At 38.9% G+C, this 23,347-nt stretch overlaps 2 protein-coding genes across 8 annotated transcripts in view; one reads left to right on the forward strand and one right to left on the reverse strand.

Moving 5' to 3' along the window:
• The window catches only part of Itgbl1 (integrin subunit beta like 1), a 199,413-nt gene extending 186,289 nt beyond the window's left edge, over positions 1–13,124 (reverse strand). Inside the window, exons 1-2 of the mRNA XM_057786122.1 lie at positions 12,877–13,124; positions 11,751–11,968 (exon numbers count right to left, since the gene is read on the reverse strand). Coding sequence (XP_057642105.1) covers positions 11,751–11,968; positions 12,877–12,965 — 307 coding nt within the window. The 5' untranslated portion in view covers positions 12,966–13,124. The remainder of the gene's footprint in view (positions 1–11,750; positions 11,969–12,876) is intronic.
• LOC130884855 (fibroblast growth factor 14) overlaps positions 1–23,347 on the forward strand; it is a 989,760-nt gene that overhangs the window by 689,242 nt on the left and 277,171 nt on the right. The window lies entirely within an intron of this gene.

Genomic DNA, 23,347 nt, shown 5'->3' on the forward strand with positions numbered 1-23,347 from the left:
TTAAGAACCCAAATTTATAAAACAGTGTTGTCTCTGTTACAATAAAATTTAGGCACTGGGCAGTAATTAAATAAAGTATTCCTTGGCATCTGCCAGAGGTTATTCTATGAACTTACGTAGACACAAATAACTAAATATTCAAATTTATGCATGATATACACAACATCTGCATATATCATATACATATCATTTGATAAACTTATATTCTCTCTCTATTGCAGATACCATGATGCAATACAATAAATACAAGTGATACATAATGGTTGTGCTGTATTGTTCAGAAAACAATAGCAATATTCAGTAAAGGTATGCCTTTTTCCGGAATATTTTTTGGATCCTCGATTAGCTAGATTCACAGAGAGAGAACTGGAAGACACCAAGAGAAGTAATTATTTATAGAAGAAAAGTTTTCAAAGCCCTCAAGGAAAATAGAGCTTTCAAGATGAACTGAAGGTCACAGGATCTCCCTCTTCAGCAGAGAGTTGCAGAAGACCAAGCACTTCCCACTCTTCTATGGAACGCAGAGTCATGGAATTCAGCCACCCTCAGATTGTTTCTCTGCCTCCAACAATGCTCAGTCCAAACCTAGGATATTCCTGTTCTTCTCTAAATATCCTATAATAAACATTTAATAAATTCTTTGTGATTTTAACTCAATTGAGGCTCAAAGAAGTTAAGTGACTTCTAAAAGACACACAGTAAGGAACAAATGAGGTGAAAAGAGAGAGCCTTTGTTTATTTCCTGTTCTGATGCCTTCTCCAGTGCAGTCTGTCCTGACATCTCTATCCCATCCCAAGGGAGGGAGAACTTACTCAACTCAATGAATTCTGCGCTATGATAGGTCAGTATTATGCCACTGTGTCTTCAAATACTATGTCACCTGTCAGCAGAACAATCTGAAATGCAGGAAGATAATCTCAGGAATCCATGGCAGGCTGAAAAGTGAATGTCCCTAGCGTCTTCACATCAAGACCCAAAGTCTATCACATCCATCCAAGGCATAAAGCGAACCTCCATGATGAGTCAGGGTTCAGTTTTCTGTGGATGTCCCTCACTCTGCATTTCTCTGGGCTCACATTGCTTTCATCTCAAAAGGGTCACACATATATTAAAACTGGTGTAACTGGATTTTTAGAGTTCTATTTATGATTTAATATTATAAGAATATAATAATATTAATTATATTAATCATATATTAATATAATAATATTAGTATTATGTTTTAGTATTATAAGAGCAAGAAAATACAGGATTTCTATTGTGACATTCATAAAAGCCCAAACTGACAAAATAAGGAAAGACTGTTCATAGGAACACCCTGTCTATATTTTATTTTGTCATTATTATTTTTTACTTTACTTTTATAGACAAGAAGAATTGCAGATTGAATTTTTTCCCATTGCTGACTCAGGAGGAATTTTCTTATTTGAATACAAATTAATGCAAAATGCATTCTATTGTGGGACTTCAATTATGACTAAGAAAAAAGCATTCTGTTTTTATATACCACATAATTGTGTACCAGTAATTTCTGTTACTGTGAATTCCTTAAACCTAATATCTATGAAGTATTTCTTCTTCAATATTTAAGTGTGTATTACATTCACTAACACAGGGCAGAAATAAGAATCAATATTTGATTTTCTAACAAAAAATTATCTAAAAATGAAAAATGAGGTACCTTTAAAATTATGTCTCTATTTCAGTTCTTCAAAACTCTATGAAAATAGTCTTCAAAATATGTAGATTTCACGTTAATATTGTGCTTCAATATAATTCCACAGCTTGACTGTCAGAGAATTATATCCACTAATTCTTAAAAGTTATGAAAATTGAATTCATTTCTATGAAAATATTTCCAAAAAAAGCATATGGAATTTAAGTTGATTACTCTCACTGTTCTTTTGTGTTCCTAATTCAGCATTAAATCCAAGGCTCCATTCCATCCAAGTAGGCAACTGAGAGAATTTTATCCACCAAAGCAAATATTTTCTTTCTTGAAACAGATGAATTATTTTCAGGTCAAAACAGCTGTCAGAGCTTACGTAACCACTGGTATTGCCTGAGAAATTAAAAGTCTTTAACTCGTGCTTTGCATTTTGTGGAGTAAAGGACTTCAATGGCCAAGACATTTTCCTTAGAAAAATAACTAGTTTTGTGTAGCTACTCTGCACAGCAGATAATGGTAGCTTTGAGGGAACATTAATTAGAAAATACACTTACTGTGTTTTGGTTTTCTGATTTTGGCTGCTTGCTTTTCCACATGAATTTAATAACAAATGTACAGCTACCACTTTGCCGTAAGAGAAATGTGAAGTAATACCCTGACTCATCAATCCCTTTTTTATTTTCAGCCTATCTTCCCCTAAGAAATTTCCCAATAAAATAATGGATCAGGAAATTTAGGTGGGTAACCATCTCCTTGGAATAGTTTGGCATTTGAACTAAAACTGCTCATAGATGATTACCATGATAGGACTTGGAGCAGCGACACTTATTTTACAGAATGAGCAAAGACTGGGGCAGAGCAAGGTCATGCCACTACTCTTATAAAGTCCTTATTCTTCTCTTCCCTTTATAAAGCCATCATTCTTCTATCAAAACCCTAAGTAAGATGATTTGGAATAGACGGAAGAGTGAGTTCTATTACAAGATACAGTTTTTTATTTGCCAGGAAATGTGATTCTTGAAAAGACAAAGTACTCTTTTTCCAGAGAAAATGAGATTTGTAATCTTCTTCCAGCTCTCTATCTTTATCAATTTAAGAGTTAATGGAAAATAGCTTGAGAATTCACCTGTGCAGAGGCTTAAAATCACCACAGAAAATCCTTGTGATACCCCACTCCCAGAAATATTAGACTTCACTCTCTCAGGTGTGATCTGAGCCCTTGAATCTCAGGCTAATCTTGGAAGCTAAATTTCTCAAAGGACAATGGCTATCATTTTGCTAGTTCCACTGATCTGAAGCTCCCTCTTCCCAAGATCAGGAAACTAAATCTGTAAAGCCAACTCATGCTAGTGGAAATGTCGACATGAGGGTGCAAAAGCCAGCATGCTAAAAAGCTGTGTGCACCTCTGTGTAGGGAAGTTTGCACTTAGGTGTGTGGATAATTGTTACTGGAGTCCAGATTACAAAACTCAATATCAAGACAAAACACAGGAAGATAAAATAAGAACACCATGATGTAAGTCCTCTGATAGTCTGGTAAAGTATTATCTTAAGCCATTATTCAGTGCACTTTAGGAATGGTCTCATGTATTCTACATGCATACACAGCTCTCTCTTTGCTGATGGATTTGGTTCCAGTTCGCAGTGCACGCAGAGGACTGCGGAACTTTCGCTATTCTTTCTATGAGTTTAACCCCAAATAAGTAGACTTTTGTTATACTGCATTATGGGCTATTGTGGAACTCTTGGTACGACTACAAGTGACAAAGAGAAAGAAGTGCTAATACTAAGAATAAACAGCATAGAGAGTTTGTTGTTCATTCAGTGGACAGAGGTCCTACATGGAAAGTGGGTAGAAAAGACCCATGCTTTTCTGAGATTCCTGGCATATGTTTCCTAGTGTGAGCAAGTCACTAGCCTGGGTGACTACAACGAAAAATCCAAATAAAACTCATATCAAACTCAGAAGAAAAAAAAACACTTAAAATCAACAACAACAAGCAAGCAAACAAAGTCATCAAAGTTGTCTCTGCTCCATGGAAAGAATACTTAGGATTGAGTTAATCTAATAAATTTTAGCATTAAGTCTCTCCTAGAGACATGACGAGATGATGCTGAACTTCAAAGGTCTGAGCCTCAGTTGGAAGCTATTTTCTACATGAAACATAATGGCCTCTGTTGATTATTTATCTGTTTAAATTTACAGATACACAGTATCGTTCATTATATATGACTTACCTATATGTGTATGCACTAATTATAGGTAAAAGCACATTTATCATTTGCATGGTTATCATTTCTGTGGTTATAAGACAACACTTACACCCACACTGTCTTCACTGATCCTTTCATAACAAATATGCATTGTTTTAATAAAATTTTGGTATTCAGATAAATTGAGGACTTTTATGATTTAACTACTTTTTCAGTAATCTTTCCCAGAATGAAAATTAAATGCATTTCAGAAATAATCAAACTGAATCTTCCAGGAATTGTCCAAGCTGACAATGGCTACAAACTAAGTGAACTAGCAAGGGAAATGTATCTTTCAGGTCTCCTGAGATCAAGGTCACCACTGCCTCTGTCCTATACTCTCTTCTAACAAACTTGAAGTTTTTAAATACAGCCATAATTTAACAGGGGTATAAACAAGAGAAAACTGTATTCCTGGGGCTAAAGATATGGCAAAGGGGTTGTTTTTGCAGAGGACCCAGTTCAATTCATAGTTCCCATGGTGGCTCACAACCATCTGAAACTCCATTTCCAGGGTATTCTAGTTTCCATGGACACCAGAAGCACATATGGTACAAAGACTTATGTGCAAGCAAAACACCCACACACATAATATAAAAATAAATAAATCTTTAAAAAAATAAGAACTGCCTCTCAAAAAAAGAAAAGAACAAAGAACTTCCTTCCTCATATGGACAAAGCAGTCTTGAGACACGCTGCCCAGATGCAAAGGGTCTGAACAAAGGAACCTCTGAGACACTAGATCCTCTTTCTTATAGGCACCATGTTGCCACATATGGCCACCTTGTCCTTCTCTTGATTCAAAGTGTATACTCCAGGCAGTAGAAGAGATGCACAGTACAAAACAGCTCCCTCCACATCATCCTCTGTTGATGCACTCACTCCTCTCCCTACTCATCTTCATCCATGGTAGTAGAGGAACGTCCAGCAGAGTGTGGTCACCTGCAAATCCAGCAGAGTGTGGTCACCTGCAAGTCCAGCAGAGTGTGGTCACCTGCTATTGTATTCACTTTGTACTGTCACTGTCCCCTTTGCACAGACAAGGAAACAAAATTTATGACTGAGTTATAATGACAAGTGAGGATACTAAATATCGAAAACAGCAACTGCACTGAAAAACACAAACCTCAGCCGAATGATGGTGGTGCACGCTTTTAATCCTAGCACTCAAGAGGCAAAGGCAGAAGGATCTCAGTGAGCTTGAGACCAGCCTGATCTACCAATCAAGCTTAGGAAAGTCAGGGATGTTACACAGAGAAACTCTGTTGAAAAACGAACAAACAAACAAAAAACCTACAAACCTCTAGTTTTCTTCAGATCTGTACTAAAAATCTTTGTGCTATTCTATAGAGGTCATAGAAATTGAATCTTGACAATTGCTCTGGAAAAGAAATAGAGGTTCAGCAGTGATAAACAGGACTAAGCCCAGTAGCAACAGGTGTTGATAGACATGGAACTTATTCATTGCCATTCACATGCACAGGGTCATCACCCTACTGTAGACCAGAAAGTCCTCAAAAGTACTCACTTCCTTGATACTGGGACTTATAAATAGATGATGAAAGGAACTTCAGTGGTTCAGTTAAATGAATGGGTCTTGAGATGAAATGTTCACCTTGGGTTACTGAAGTGAGTTTTGCCGAATGGTCCTTAAAAGTGGAGAGCTGGCTTATAATACTGAGGAGAGAAGACTGACAACAGAAGACATTCAGAAACGGCAGCATTAAATGGACTAGAGGGCCTTTGATAGTTCTGAGACCTTCCCAGGAGTAAGCACAAAGACTGGAGAACGAACTCTCAGACTCAAAGTGGACTAGCTGCAGAAAGCAAGCATCTCAGTCAAAATCACAGGGAACTAAATTCTCTCAACACCAAATAACCAAGAAGCAGATTATCTACAGTGCCTCCATAATGGGAGAGTCTGTCCATAACTCAGCACTGGCCAACCCAGACCAGCCCTCTAACCTGCAGAACTATCAGGAAATCCATGTAGGTTGTTAAAACTGTAAGACTTGTGAAATTTATTATAACCTCAAGAGGAAATCGATACAGAAAGAATCTTCCAGGAAAAGAAGGCAAGCAAATGAAGGACAGGGAGGCTCTGTGCCTATGGCATTGGTACTGGTTATTTACCTCATGATGATGAACGCTGTGGCTCAAGATAAGATGAGACAACATGTGATTGAGACCAAGAGAGCAGAGCAGTTTGAGGTAGGGTGGGGCACAACACAAATAGACATGTTGAATTTAGCTTTACATCTCAAAATACATTGAAGGCTTTCAGAAATCTTTGCAGGAAGTGTCTTATTTGCAAATTTAAGAAATGTCACATAAATGCATTTTTCTTTTTTGTTTTGGGGAAAATTATGTCAAAAAATAAGGCTAGACCTTGTCATAATTTATATTATTTGATTTAGGTATCCTAAGGTTATAAATATGGTCTTCTACATTTTCAAGAGCATGTAATAAGAAAAGCCAAGTTGTTGGAGTCTCCACGGTAGAACTTCATAGTGCTATCCACTCCACCTGGCAACACTGAGAAAATGATCTGAACAACTGGTACTTTCTCTAAGAGAAAAACCTTTAGCCTTTATATATCACTTGTGGTAACACAAAGTACATTTACTTAAAACAGATGAGTCTAAAAGAGTACAGTCTCCCAAAGACTCATGTAAAGTGAACTCAAGCTAGGACTGGTGACCTCTAATCCAAAATTACAAGTAATGCCAAGACCATGAAGGAACGGCATAAAAGGTAGCAATGTACAGAGTCTGACCACGATGTGCTTCAGTGGAGAGGAAGATTAAAGGCAGTGATCTTAGGTTCTCCATGCCTTTGACTGACTCCACAGGAGGGAAAAAGGGAGCTAAGACAAAATAGTGAGCAAAGACCACTATATAAGGCTTGAAGGAGCGAAATGGAGGATAGAAAATTACTAAGAGAGGAAAAACCAAAGAATAAATCCACAAAAATAGGATTGGAAAGAAATGACTCACTGGTCTAGAAGAAATCATAACTATGAGGCAGAAAAGCACGTCAAGTAGCCCTTGAGTTATGAAAATTCAGAAAGTATAATAGTCTTACAAAGACATATCACACCCATGGTAACTATTTAACTGTATGAAAGTCAGAAATAATTGCAAGAAAAATCTCATATGCTGAATATATTCAATTTTAGTTCCATTAATTATATTTGTGTTTGTATATAAAAACTAATGTAGATAAGAATATTAAACAATCTGAATAAATGTATAAATCATGTAACTCAAATAGACTTATATATCAGCATGCAAATGATTTTGATATCATGCTCGATTCAATTTCTTTATAACCATAAGGATATTATTGCCTTCAAAGAAATTAAATTGAGAGAAAATTATTAATTGGTTCACAATTATCAATTCAAATCAATTAACAGTGCAGACAGGATTCTCATCCAGTGCGAGGATTCTTAGTGAATTAAATACAGAGTTGTATCCCTCAAGCAATAATAGTTCTACATTTCATGGTATTTCTACATAAAAACACTGTCTGGTTGAGTATCTAGATCCTTTCCTGATTTATTTCATCTGTTCAATCACATCCCCATTCATTCAGATCTGCCTCCTTTTTCATTCATGATCTCTCTTGTCCTAGAGTACCAATCTACAAGAACAGTGCTTAAAGATAGTTTTTAAAACCATCTCAATTCTCTGGACCGCAGGTGTACCCAGTTTTTAAATTCCCATTCACTGAGCCTCTGTTCTACTCAGTGACCCTGTACACCTTAACACTTCTCATGGACCAAACCACAGCCATTGCTCCTACATTTCAGAATGCAATAGCTCCTAGCTGTTGTTTATGAGACACAAACTGTGGTAAGGTTTACCGCTCTATTTCAGGTCTTCATCTCTAGCATCTTTTTAACTGCTCACTGCTCTTTTGCCTGTGGTACTAAGATACAGCCCAGCCAGCCCAGCGTCATTCACTATTCCTAGGCATGCCTTATACCTTCCCAAATGCTGGTGCCTGAGTTCTTGGAATTCCACGTTTTTATTTTTATTTTTAACTAGCAATTCTCTATCCTTACAGTTTTACATCAATTGTTTCCTCTTCTTAACAAAAGTTTAACCACAGTGTTTAATACTTGGCTCAATAGAATCCCCACTGGAATTAAACCCTATACCGCATTCTGGTAGCCTCTTATCTCATACATAGCTAAACCACCACGCAACACCAGCTTCCCAACTTCTTCAACCACAGAGAGACTACCAAACACACAGTGAATTGTGTTACCTAAATTGAAGTCAGTAGTTATTCCCAATTATGAACACTACCCCCCCCCCAAAAAAAATAAGCCAAATGTCAGATCACCCACTCATGAACCACTTGCCATGGGTCTGGAAAAATTGAACTTAGTTCCTAGGGCAGGGAACCCTGACTGCTCTTGGGACTGGAGAGGGAGGAGAAGAGGAGTGGGAGGAGGGGGAGAGGGGCAGGAGGAGGGGGAGGGAAATGGGAGGCGGGGAGGAGGCGGAAATTTTTTTTTCAATAAAAAAAAAAAAAAAAGAGCAACAAGTGCTCTTAACCATGAGCTACTTCTCTAGCCCCTTACTTTATTTTTATTATGTTTATGTTGGGGGGGTGGATTTGTCTGTGCCCAAGAGAGTAACACTGGACAAGTTATTTTATTTTATTTTTTATTTTATCTTATTAGTTTTTTCAAGACAGGGTTTCTCTATGTAGCTCTGGCTATCCTGGAACTCACTCTGCAGACCATATTGGCATCAAACTCACAATGATCCACCAATCTATCCATCCTAGGTGCTGGGATTAAAGGCGTGTGGTACAACCGCCTGACTAACACTGATTAATTTTAAGTGACACATTTCAAGAGCAACTCTCAAACCTTTTTAGGAAACCAATGTCTTATTTTAGGTGCATCATTGCTGTAAATGGGTTTTATCAGGGATAAGTTAGAAATGCCAAGCTAAAGTTTGTTTTCATACAAAACAAAAACCCAAAAAAAACCAAAACCAAACAAACAAACAAAAATCCATACTGCTGTTCTCCACAAATACAAGTTACCAAAATTAGTTTATCTCACAATAAACCATCACACCCCGGGAACAGTCACTGCCCAGATGTGTATGCTACAGAAATGAGAGACAAATTCAGGTGCCACTGAAAGAAACATACTTGTGGTAGTGTGGACATTTTCAACCAGCTCCAATTATAATCAGTACAGTTCTTATGATTCACAGTGTAAGAATCCTGACTACAGTTTAAAAGGGCACAGTGTGCATAATGCAGATGTTTTGAGGCCAAGCCAGAATTGCTATCCTTGCTTGACCTTTTGGGCCTCAAATCAGTACCAGGTCCCAACTACAAGAATAAAATTAAATTGAAAGAAGATTAAATTCATCTCACAGCCACAAATACCCAGTTACCATAAGGTCAGGCCACCTACTTATCTTTCTACCTGTCCTCACATACATCCATCTGTCCATACATAATAATGTTATATACGTCAATACATTAGTCTATATTGAATACTTGCTTCATGTCAGATACCACATGAAATATTTTACACATATTAAACATCACAATTTTATAAGGCTGTTGTTAAGATGTCCGTGGGGCAGAGGGCGGGGAGGCCCTGGAAGGATGCCTCTACAACTGAAAGCAACTGTTCCTCTTGCAGAAGACCTGGGTGGGTCCCCAGCACCCACACGGTGACTCACAACTATCTATAACTGCAGTTCCAGGGGATCGGACATCTGCCTCTGTGCTCTGCAGGAACCAGACACACATGTAACACACATGCAGGAAACATTCCATATACATAAAATAAAATAATTTTTTTAAAGATTTCTATTTTTCAGATGAAGAATGAAGCCTTAGATGTTTATGTAACTGTCTCAGTTCAAATAGCTAGATGGGCTAAGATTTGAAGTCTGAACTTTTCTGACAGATTCTATACTCTGACTAGTTTGTGGTGTACGAGAGCAGGATTTATTTTTCTTCAAAATGGAAAGGAAGTCTCTGGCAATTGCTGTATTTCCACAAAGGACTTACAGGGGTTTATTAAGGCAAATGTCAGATGGATTCATAAAACAAACAAATAAAACATCATCTTGCTATATTTTCACAGTATTTGTGAAATTGGAAATAGGATGGAGAAGCTAAATCTGAAGTACAGGAGGGTGAGCTGGCAAGGCAGATCTGGGCTCCCTCTGAGGATTCCTTCTGGGCCTGGCAAATGTGCTCACAGTAGTGTCAGGGGCAGATACCAAAGAAGGCCCTAAAGGGAAATCTCAGTGGCCACCCGTCAATGTACATCCTTCTGCAAGAAAGACAGATGAACACAAGTATTCTACTCAGCTGTAAACAGATACAGAAAGGCACAAAAACCGTGTGGCTTGGTCTCTGATTTAGTATCAAGAAGGAAGGAATTCAGTGACTAAGATGTCACAAGTAAACAACCAGTCCCTCCAAGGAAGGAGAAAGGACTCCAAAGCCCACAGCATTGCACAACCAGATTCACAGCAAGGGACCAGCCAAGGCCCTAGCAGGAAAGCTTACAGGATGGCCCTCAGCCAGCATGGCCAGTTTCACTACCTAAAGGATATATCTGCCCACTTTGTTTTCTAATCAAATAAGAACCCTGAAAATTTTGTTTAAAACTCATACCCTTGTGAAGGTTGCCAGAGACAGTAAATTCAGAGAGACTGGGTGATAGCTGAATTTGGAATGAAAGAGCAGATAAAACATTGTTTTCATTCCAAGGAGCTACCACTAAAAATTCAAGCTTGAAGCTCTTGTGGTTAAAATAACAAGGGTTGAACCAGAGTCTTTACAAGGCTTCACAAACAATCCATTTAGAAGCACCTGTGCCCCTCTGAGTTACCTCTAGGACTTTTTTCCATCTCACACAACCTAAATATTAGAGCTGTCTTGATGGACTCTTGGGCTTGGGTACTAAGGAAAAACACTGTTGTTATAAGTTTGGTTTTGATCTCTTGATGTTATTGTTGGACATCTTAGTTTTAGCAGCCTCGAGAGTAAAATAACTTGCTTTGTTTTCCTACTAATCGGCCAAACCCTGCTTGGCACACATCATGCTGGCTTTTGCTAGAGTTCCTGCGTTGGTCACAGTTGATTAACTGAGGCTCCTAGCCATCCCTAAAAGATACAGCTACATGAAACTGTTAAAGAGTTTAAGGGTTCTGACCCTTTCCAATATCAGAATTTGAATTATACTTTCAAGTGTGCAAGGGAAACATTTCACTCCCCCCTTACGAGATAGCACATTTTTCACTGCAGCTCAGAACTCCAAGCCGCTAAAACGAAATGTGTCCAAGTGAATATGGGTCATCTTATTCCTTTCAATGACATGATCTTAGAAATGTATCTCTCTCTGTGAAGAATACCCTAAGAGTAAAAAGGTAATTTCAAGCTCAAAGATGGATGCTGCCTCCTTGATTTTGTGGAAAATAGGGGAAAAAACAAGGATCATAATCTTCAAATATGATGACTGGCATGCTGATAGATATCAAGGAGTCCCTCAAGGTAACCCCATTTGTGAGGCTCTGAAGAATCTAGCTCATGATAAGGAGTCACAGGAGAGGCAAGTGAAATTTATAAGGAAGTCAATGAACTATATGTACACATACATACATACATGTTTACAATTTCCACTTAAGTGAGGGCCGAAGAGGAGGAGAAATATTGTAATAAATAATGCCAAAATTGCACAGCAGCAAGACTTTCTCCGATTGTAACAATTTAGCTCAGTGCTTGTCTGGAGGCACATGTCCCCCAAGGTACACAGCACCTAGGCCTTACCTGCGCAGGTTTTCCCGTCGTAGGTCTGGCACACCCAGTCGTGGCACTCACACAGCGGTCCGAAATAGGTGCCAGGTTCAGTCACTTGACAGATGCAGACCCCGCATTCGCACCGGCCACGGTCATGGCACAGAGCACCCTCTGGGGGTTGCCCAGGTACACGACATCTACGCTCGGACTCGGCCCTGGACAGCCTGCAGGGGGCGCCGGACAAGCTTCTGCATAAGATAAGAAAGGCCACACAGCCAGGCCATGATCAGACTCAGGACCCGCCCCTTCTTGTCCCAGCCCATTCTCCCCTGCCACACGTTCTGTGGAGAAGAAGCCTCCAGCATCATATTTCTGTGGGACAAGCATGACTCTGAAGGGCTGTTTTTTAACCGTTACTCAAAACAGCACCTTCCAAGTAGTAGAAACTATGGCCCCTAGTTCCTTGGTGGATTGCCACTTAATCTTAAATGCACATTTTGATTAAATGCAAATTAGTCTGAAGTATGATATTTGTCTGGCTTTTTGTTTTTTCTTTTTAAAAATGCCCCGTTATTATCTAATAGCTAGGTGGAGATTATTTCATGAAAAAGAAGAAACAAATGATGAATATATAGAAAAAAGTGGTATGTATCATGTATAAGATAGGAAGAAATGCTTTTAAATTGTGTTTGAAGCAGACCTTTAAAATTCTACTTTTTAAAAGTTGAAATGGAACTCGTTGTCTCTTTCAAAATGCAATACAAGATTTGACAGGGTCGTCAAGCTTAATAAAAAGTGCAGTATTAGAAAGTGGAAATAAAGCTGCCTTGCAGGTTATTGGGTGACACAGGTGTGCATAAGTGCATCCTTGTTTGAGGTTAGAAAAATAACTCCTCCCTTACACATATTTGCAGAGAGAGAAATGCTATTTCATTCAATGAGTATTTTTTTTTCCAAAGAAAAAGCGAAAGAGCAGATATGTGGTAACATTAAGGCAAAATAGAAGGGGAGAAAAGGCAGAACAGGTTGAAAACAGTTTATCCCGGGTCCAACTTAGTAACTGGTCTTGGCTTAGGAAACTCAGTCATCTGCAAGCTTGAGTTCTGCCACGTACAGCACAGCGGGTCTGTCTCAAAGAAAAATAAACCGATCTTACCTCAGAGATGGTGAGAAGCTTTGAGGGGCAGCTGATAGCCCAACGAAGAGAAGGGAGACCAGCAACAACCTGAAGCCTGGGGGATGCATGCTGAGCTGAGGGTCTGTGCAGGCAGGAGGGCAGGCCAGCTGCTCTGCCTGCTGCAAGGTGGGGCTTTCACGGGAGGCAACAGGAGGGAGAAGTGTCACCAGCAGATGTCCAGGCAGAAGGACTTGGGACACCCGAACTCGCAGGTTCTGGGCTCCTCCTGGAGACTCAATTGCCTGCGAGGACTTGGGCAGTGGAACGGCTCTGGGCGGGGTGCTAGTGCCAAACTCCTCCAGTGGAGAGTCTAGGCAGGGGAGTAATTAGAAACAGTTGTACAAGCAGATGGTTTATTTTGACATTTTAAAAAGTGTCCTGTTCACAGATTTGGAGGAAAGAAATTACGTCTTTCTTCAAGTACAGGCCCCAGAAATATTCAACAAGAGAATATTTGTGATAGCTGATAGGAAAGGCACTATTAAAATAATTCCTGAATTATGAAAATGAAGGGGAGGTTTTTGGGTGAACACAGCAGGGAATCGCTTTCACCAACTTTGTAAAAGATGCCCAATGGCAGTGTGAGTGGATGCAGGCAAACAAAGCTAGCAAACATAATTCTGTGTATTTATTAAGCTTTGTTTTTAACCATGGTTATTTTATTCCTTAAGTATCTAAAAAGTGCATTTTTTCTTCCAGTTATTCAAGCCAGTTTCTTATCACAGCCACATTTTTTTCTTGACTTGGACAGTCCAAATTAAGGTTGTTCCAAATCCACTCCATTCTTTTTTATGATTTCAGTGTGCAGAAACAAAATAAAATATCTATTTACAGTGTGGTTTGCACTAACAAGAAAACAATCAGTGGCATTTCTTAGTCACCTACTCAGTGCCAGCCTGTAATATTAATTCTGATTGTGAGAATGATCACACATTGTTTGCTAATTACATTTCTATCAGGTACCAGTCTCTATACCAGATGGAAGAAACATAAGAAGGGCAAAGGAGACATACCCCTTTCTGGGAAAGCTGAGGACCAGTAAGCTGTCAATCAAAACAAAACCACCAATTCCAAACAACCAGGGGTTGCAATGGAAAGTTACTTCCTGATTGGATACAGGAGCCAATCACAACTAAGAGGACAGGAGTTGAGCTGAAGAAATTAGAGATATAATTTTATTTTATTCCTATTTTAAAAATAAAATAAAAAAGACAAAAATCAAAGAAATAAACCAATTCACTAAAACTCACAGGGACTTTACAGTGTGATTTCAGCTGAAAACTGTGGGACCCCCAGTTGTTCCCATATGGTCACCCACGTTGTATGATCAGTTGGGGGAGTATGCAGGAAGAAAGTCTTCATTCATCCTATAAAAAGTAGTTTATGTATAATAGCTCCTCCTGATATTGATCCCTAGAATGGCTCCATAAGCCTTAAGGTTAGGCATAGGCTTCTACAGGCTAGAATTTCCCCCTGACATCTAGGATATACAAGTGGAGAAGGGGGCAACACTTCCCAACACGGCCTGCTGGATCAAGAAGGAATAGAGATGTTCTTTTTTTCTTTTTCTAAGTGTGAGTTGTATTCTCAGCCAAGGGATATAAATTTTTAAATCAACGATATCAATTTAATTGGACATTTACATTTTCTTTTTTTTGCCTTTTTTTTTTTTTTTTTTTTTTTTTGGTTTTTTGAGACAGGGTTTCTCTGTGGTTTTGGAGCCTGTCCTGGAACTAGCTCTTGTAGACCAGGCTGGTCTCGAACTCACAGAGATCCGCCTGCCTCTGCCTCCCAAGTGCTGGGATTAAAGGCGTGCGCCACCACCGCCCGGCCTTTTTTGCCTTTTTTTTTATTCTTTTTTAATTAAAATTTCCACCTGCTCCCCGTTAGAGATGTTCTTTAATCCCTTTTCTACTTCTCCCTCTGCTTGCATCTGCACCAAGTGGAGCTTTGCGTGTTTGTCTGCAAAGTGCTGACTTTTGTCAGTCCTTATGTCCACCAGAACAGACCTAGAATAGGTATACACTACAGGGAGTGGGACTGGAGGCTTTCTGAGGGGAGAATTTTGAGATATTGGTACCAGAGTGTGACACGGGAAGAAAGGCCTGGGTTCCAGGTTGGCAGGTTTCCTGGATACCTGCTCCTCCAGTAGAGAGGGGTTTGTTTGAAATAGAGGCTCATGTGAGTTCAGTGATTGAGAGACAGAATGGGAATCTGGGTACAAAGTGTGGTCCATAGACCAGTAGCATCAGCACCACTGGGAACTTACTTGTAACGTGTTGGGAGCTGTGAACCCCAGATCCTGAGTTTCTTGTAAACAACTTGTTTTCCCTTCAACTGAGTGCTTATAGCTGCTCTGAGCAGGAGACCCTCAGGAGTTCCTGATGGCAGGGGAGTGGTTTCTGTTGCTTTTGGCTGGGGCGTGGCTATCCCTATATAAGCGGCCCCTGGACACAATAAAGGGTCATTCTTGGGGCATTCTGACTTCAAGGATGACCTGTGGCTCTGTCTGTCTGTCTGTCTGTGTTTCAATCTCTAGCCCCTTGCCCAGTTCACGAACTCTATGGTGGTGCATAGAGCACAGACAGGCGTCGTACGCCGCAGAAATGTGCCTCTTCAGGCTTCTTCATCAAACCTACTGAAGCACAGAGTATGTTTCAGGGGTATCCCCAAGAAATCTACTTTCTCAAAATGAGTAGAGAAGCCTTGCAATGCATAGGACTCAAGGCTGAGGCTAAGGGTGTCTGGATACAGGAGTGGTCTTCGCACTCCTAGTACAAGTTTTACGATTACATAGCTTCCCATTACAATGGAGACATGTGGACAGGCTTTCCAGCAAACATCATAGAACCTTTGTGATGAAGGGAAGTTGAAAAACGTAGAAGATAAGCTTCTGTCCCAAAGCCTGAGTAAGAAATTGCAGTGAAAACATGAACCATTAATGTTAACCATGTTTTACTTATTTACCTCTTCTGCATTTCTTTTTCCTAAGGGGAAAAAGACATGTTATAGAATGGAGAACTGATGTTTGAACATTTTGAATATTTATTTATGGTGTTTTGAGGCTATAGTTTTCTCACTCTCATTTGGTGTAAAATTCAATTGTGTGTGTGTGAGAGAGAGAATTATTAGAAATATAAATTTTCAAACTCTTCTCCCAGATCAGTGGAATCATTAAGCATATTTAAAAGATATCCCAAGAAATTACTTGCACCTAATAATGAGAATACAAATAACTGAACCTAGGGCCTTAAGCATACTATACAGAGTTCTGCCACCGTGCTACATCTGCAGCCCTATTGTTTTGAGATAGGGTCATACCTAAATATAATAAAAGCTATTTACACCAAGCTGACAGCTAACATTAAATTAAATGGAGAAAAACTCAAAGCCATCCCACTAAAATCAGGAACACGACAAGGATGTCCACTCTCTCCATACCTCTTCAATATAGTGTTTGAAGTTCTAGCAATAGCAATAAGACAACATAAGGGAATCAAGGGGATTCATATTGGAAAGGAAGAAGTTAAGCTTTCGTTATTTGCAGATGATATGATAGTATACATAAGCGACCCCAAAAACTCTACCAAAGAACTCCTACAGCTGATAAACACCTTTAGTAATGTGGCAGGATACAAGATAAACTCCAAAAAATCAGTTGCCTTCCTATACACTAAGGATAAGGAAGCAGAGAGGGAAATAAGAGGAGCATCACCTTTCACGATAGCCACAAATAGCATAAAATATCTTGGGGTAACTCTGACCAAGGAAGTGAAAGATCTATTTAACAAGAACTTTAAGTCTTTGAAGAAAGAAATTGAAGAGGACACCAGATTTTGACTTCTTAAGAAAGAAAAAGGTGTTTAGCTGTGTGGGAGGAGCATAAGCATTGTGTGGGTGGGTGTGTCCTACATGTGTGTTCTTTATTTCTGTATGTGGGTGTGTTTTATGGCTTTGTGATATTTCACAAAGAATACAGTCTAAATCTAATTTTAAAAGATTGAGTAGAAAAATGTTTTGATACGTATACTTTTATCTAAAGAACTTTCCTTCAGCAAGAGATTATAGTGAGATTTGCAGATTTACATGAGAATAAAATAAAAATGGGTACAAAAAGGTCAGAGGGTCCTTATGATACATAGGTCTCAAGGAAATCCAGGCATGTGTTTTGACATAAAGTTTCACTCATAGTTCTCAGAAAAGGAGATACAGATAGTCCCTTCGCAGGCTACTTCTAAACTCCTGACTCAGCTGGGGCAAAGGGTACATCACATCCAAGGGAATAGTCTTCTCTTGTCTTTCTCAGACACCTTTAGTTCCCCCTCCTTCTATCTATTTCAGGACAAAGAACTTTAATATAAGCCTGACAGCAGTGTGTTATTTGACTTTTATAAACTATTTTAAAACCATGAACTGGGTCCACTAAGTACTGCCAATATGTTTTGATTTTTTGTTGTTGTTGTTGTTGTTGTTTGTTGTTTTGTTTTTTGAGACAAGGTTTCTCTGTAGCTTTGGTGCCTATCCTGTAACTAGCTCTTGTAGACCAGGCTGGCCTCGAACTCACAGAGATCTGCCTGCCTCTGCCTTCCGAGTGCTGGGATTAAAGGCGTGTGCCACCACCACCCGGCTTGTTTTTAATATTAAAGTGACAAACACAAATCTATTTGGTCATTTAGAAGATTTCTGGATGAAGTCAGCAGCAGCAAGTGACTCAAACATGAGGAAAGAGAAAGCTATGCTCCATTCACATGAAAAATGCCTCAGACCTGAGATGACACTAACTGCAGCCTTGGCATTCCAGCAAGCACTAAAGATTAGTCATGAACTCACCTACAAAAGTAAGACTTTCCTTATTGTCTGTGTTGCTTTTCTCTTCCTCCTCCTCTATCTCTGACTATATTCACACCAACCTGAGACTTGAAGAAAAGGTTCCCTCTGAATCACAATCAGTAGCTCTGGGCCACCCCTCCTTTTGATAAATCTGTGGTGACCCAGTGAAGATGGAAAGGACCCACAGCCTCCAGACCCCACATACATCAAAGCTGGTGAAACAGGTAGGGCTGCTTGTACATTTTATTTGTTCAGGATCATCCCTCCAAGTCAACCTCTCTTCTGAAATGCCATGTATAGCAATTCCACCAATTAGAAACAGCAGCGAGTATTCTTTTGCTAATAAAGCACAGTCAAGTCACGATGCAGTGAAAGGTGCATTGATTTACACATGAACCTGCTGCACAGGCTGGAGTGACTCATCCCGGACATACTAAAGTACTTTCCAGCTGCTGATCATAATTACCAATACAGTTCTGCACCAATCAGGATATAACATGCTTTGATTAAGCCTATCCTTGAAAACGTGTGATCTTACAATCTAATTCAGTTCTAGGAACTGCCCTGTGACTTCCCTTCAAGGTCTGAGTCTGTGTCTTTCTATAGCCTTTCCCTGGGCCCCTTCTTCCCTCTCTCCCCTCCTTTCTTCAACCTTCCGCCAGCCACTCATTCTTCCTGCTCTTGCATTTCCTCAAGAATTTCTTTTAACTCCTTACTTTCCAAGTCCTATAAAACTTTGTAGAGAGAGCCTTTGCTGGCCACAGTTAAAACCCTGAGCTTAGCCTAGCATCTTTTATTGTATTTAGTTTCTTAAAAGTGCTTGCCTAAGATCTAACATCATTATTTGTTTTTCTTTATCTGCTTCAATAATGTAGTCCACCACCCTCTATTTCGGTGCAAGTTTCATGAGATTTGAGGATTTGTTTTCTTTCTTATCCTTTGCTCAAATCCCAGGATCTTGATTAGAGAATCGCAAAAAAGATTTGCTCAGAGAATAAATTCCAAATGTTTAATGTACATTGATAAAAATCATCAGTTTGAACTAAAGCATAGTTAGTGGAAGAAAGGCATACACACACACACACACACTAATAACATGAATTCAGGTAACTATAATTTTGTAAAAAATTCTACTATGAGAACATCAGAAAGACCATTTCAAGGTTAATTCTCTCTCTCTCTCTCTCTCTCTCTCTCTCTCTCTCTCTCTCTCTCTCGTGTGTGTGTCTAATGCATCCTGGTGGCAGTGTTCCCAGTCCTCCCCACCACCTCCCCTCTCCCAGATCCACCCTTCCTCTATTTCTCTTCCAAATGGGGAGGGGAAGATCAGGTCTACTATAGATATCAACCAAACATGACACAACATGCTACAATAAGGCTAGGCACAAACCCTCATATCAAGGCTGGATGAGACAATCCTGTAGGAGGCAAAGGAAAGAGTCGAGGAAATGCCCAACCCCACTGTTAGGAGTCCCACAAGAACATCAGGCCTCACAACTGTAACAGAAGCAGAGGACCTAGCTCAGACTCACACAGGGTCTCTGATTGTTCACCTGTGATCCCCCACAATCAAGTTTATAATTTTAAGAGCACTGGTTGAACTTTCTGTCTGTACATGTGCGCACAAAGAATCATTCCCATCACTTAAAGCTCAAAACTGATCAAAGAATTTTGATTTTACTCTAAGTCTCCTTGGATAACATTTTAACTGAAGGCACCTTTCAAATTTTCGAGTAGTGAACTGTACACAGAGGGACACTGAAAGGCTAAATATTCCCAGGCAGCAATAAAAATAAGCTTGCAATTCCAAGAAAAAGTAGAACCTTGTACTGGTCCAGAGCTGTGGGATAAAAAGAGGTGTGTGGTTAATATCTTTTCCAGATGTGAGCCCAAGACCGGAGGGCATTTTTCCATCCCACATGGGAAAAACACCTGGAAATATCAGTAGTCTCTGGGACAAGAAATATTCTTTTACTCTTGTGAGTACTTTTACAGTTCTACTCTATGCTGAAAGAAGTTTTTAGGGGAAAATAATCTAGAAGTCATTTTCTCTAATTTCATAAGATAAGAGGAGTCTATTACTTAAATATGATTTTTATCTCTAATAATGGATTTTTATTTCTTGGCTGACTGATAAAATTTGGTCAACCAGGATCAGGCAGAGTAGACAGAGGACTGTTTACCCAGTGATGGCAGCTAGTTCATGATATTTACCTGATAGGCTATGACCTTGCCAAGTCTCCTTCACTTTCTGGATCTCAACTTTCACAAAAGCAGGATGAAAGGAGTCTTAGTTCACTCTAATGCTAAGCTCCTGTGATTACAATGTGTGGTTAAAAGGGATACAGATAATATGAGTAATGGAAACATATTAGAGGCTTAAATGGTAGAAGTAGTATTTAGTCTACTGGCTGTAGGTATCATATAGAGCCCTTTTATAAGTTCCCAGAAGTGAAACAGTTATCCATTCATGTCTATTTTTCTTTAAACTCTGAGCCAAGGTTTTCCACACTATGGAGCCTCATCCACTAAAGCTACACTCAGTCAGGAACTGCAGCCCTCAGCTCCCTGAACTTTGTAGCTCTTCTGGGAGTTTTTATACAGTGCATAGCACACACTGCCATGGTTGACACTTTCCATTCATGGTTATTTCCAAATATTTTTCATTATTCCTCTAGTTATCAATAAGATTCACTCTATGCAAAATCAGGCTATGAAACAGTGTAAAGACGGGTTATACTGCGGAGCAGAAGTTAGGCTTGCCGTGCGTCATTGCTACTCAGTATGAGACACCACTCAAAGTTAGGAATATTATGCATCTGTAAGAGTCTACTTCAAAACCAAATATTCCTAAATAAAATACATGTGCTATAAACTAAAAAACAAAAAATGCCAGTTCAGAAGAATTTTCTACATTTGGATGGAAATGTGTTTGGCTAGACAACATTGCCATAGACACTGTCTCACCACAAAGAAAATTGCTAGCAAAACTTCACACCGGTTTTCATTTACTGTAGCAAGATTATATCTTCTTCTTTCTCCTTCTGCTTCTCTAAGATGGGCAATGCCACAAATCATATTCACCTTTCAAGATTTGGTTGAAATACTCAGATGATGTGTTCCTTTTTCCAAATCCACATCAACACAGTCAATGTTTCCCCTTACCTTCCCTCTGCATTCACTTGATCTGCTAAGCAAGGGCATTTTGATAAAACCTAGCAACTTGTCCAAGGCTTATACAACTCCATAACATAAATTATAATCTATAAATTGTTGGGAGAAAGGTCACTTGTTCATCCTGTCCTCCCAAACATAAAATAATCATTCAGAAACCGTATTATTTAAATCACTGCTTGGCCCATTAGCTCTAGTTTCTTATTGGTTAACTCTTACATATTAATTTAACCATTCTCCATTAATCTGTATATCACCACGTAGCCGTGGCTTACTGGCAAAGTTTTGGCATGTCTGACTCTGACCACGGCTCCATGGCATCTCTCTGACTCTGCCCTTCTTCCTCCCAGCATTCAGTTTAGTCTTCCCTGCCTGGCTCTGTTCTTCCCTACCAGGCCAAGACAGTTTCTTTATTCATTAACCAATAAAAGCAACACATAGACAGAAGGACCTCCCAAACCAATGAATCCCCTACAAGTCATCCTGAACATATTCTCTAAGAATCGTGTGTCATCTGAAATTACAGAACTGGTCATCATCTTCACCTCTGTCATTCCTCTGCCTCTGTGTTTGTCTTTCTTGGAAATGTAACTTTTAACATTAATTTTTAAGATGAACAGAAATATTTATCTCTGAGTCTGATCCTGAGGATGCTAAACTTTGAGGGCATATCAAATAAAAAGCCATTACTTATTTCCAAAAATGTAGTTATAAAGATTCACTGAATCAAGTGCTTTGCAAAAGCAAACAAAAACCATATCATGCATGTGATTTTTATTTTGTTACAGGGCATAATAAAAATTTACAGATAAAACACCTTATGAATATTTTTATTTAAGAAAGACAACAATAGTTCTGGCTAATTCAGAATATTTTCTGGAAGTCAATCCAGTGTTCTCTTGAGGCTTTTGCCAACCTTCTAATGTGAGAATGTTTTAAAGGCTAACGAGGACATTCTTATTCAACATTGTCTTCCATTTCATTTTCACACGAAAATTGGAATCCTTAGTCTCCTGGTGGTTTAGTAATTAGACATTATCATAGCTGTGTTTTGAAACTGAGTTTTTGTTTGGAAATGGAAAATTTTCAGTTCTCAATATTTAAATATTTTCTTGTCTCACTAAAAATATCTATTGTCTCAAAAGGATGCAATGCTCTTACAAAGTGCTTAAACCTTAAAATCTCAAATCATTGAAGTCATAAACTAATCGATGTTTGCTTCATTTCTTAAATAAATACTGACTGAATAGTTTCCTAAATAAAAAGAATAAGGTACAACACTATAGATGTATATGATTACAAGATTAGGTTACTACGAGGGCTTCAAAATCTGAATAAAATATGTATTCATAAACAATTGTAGAAACAGTACTGAATGAGGAAGCCAAATTTTCCCATACAACAATGTTAATGTGAAATAATATCTGAGGTGAATAGGTTCAATATCCTCTGTAAGTTTCTTCTCAGCTATTACAAATACTATTCTTCAATAGTTTGTTTTACCTTAGTTTATGCTTGGTTCTATTTATAATCCAACTCTGTATTACAAAACCAGCTGTGCATATTACCATTCAGATTACTAGAGTTAAAGAACTGTGTAAACACACCACACACACACACATCACACACACACACACACACACACACACACACACCACACACCATATTTCTTGAGGAATTCACAAAGGGCCTGAACAGTCCTTCAAATATTCTGCTTGCATTTCCCCTTTTATGACACACTTCATCTTTTTTTCTTACAGACCATATCCTATCTATCATCAAATCCTGCCAGATACTTTACATAAAATTCAAATTCTGAGTACACTTCACTATTTAAATTGCTGTCACTCCAGTCCACATCAACCTTTTCTCTTGCCAAGACTGCAAGAGGCAGTAAGTGAGGCTTTCTTGGTTCTGTCCTTATTTGTGCATACTGGCCAACACCTTGGTCAGAGTAATCACTAAAACAAAAGTCAATTCACCCTGCTGCTGAAAAGCTTCTCATCTCAATAACCCAGAAGCTCTCCTATGACCTGCATGCACCCATTTACCTGCTTCATCTCTTTCCCTTCTCTCATTTGCTCACTCTCCTTTCCAGACCCATTGAGCTCTCTGTTCTTCCTTAAGGTACCATGTGTAATTCACCTAAATCCCTGGACATGCAAAATTCTTACCATCCAGCATATTTTTCTGCCACATGGTGTTTTAAAAGAATATAAAGCATATAAAATTATTTTATATAGTGCACAAGAGTTTTTATTTAATTTAGGTTAACATGAACTTCTAAAACTCATTTGCAGCAGTGGACTCATGGTGAGTGTGCATCCCACTGTTAGTAATTGAAAACCAAAAAACAGGTCATATAATACTGATACACAAAACACTAACCCTCCATGATGAGAAATTTAAGGTTATTTCAGAATTAACTAATGGCATCTTGAAGCCA

Source organism: Chionomys nivalis, chromosome 12 (genome assembly GCF_950005125.1).
Source record: "Chionomys nivalis chromosome 12, mChiNiv1.1, whole genome shotgun sequence".
Taxonomy (NCBI): domain Eukaryota; kingdom Metazoa; phylum Chordata; class Mammalia; order Rodentia; family Cricetidae; genus Chionomys; species Chionomys nivalis.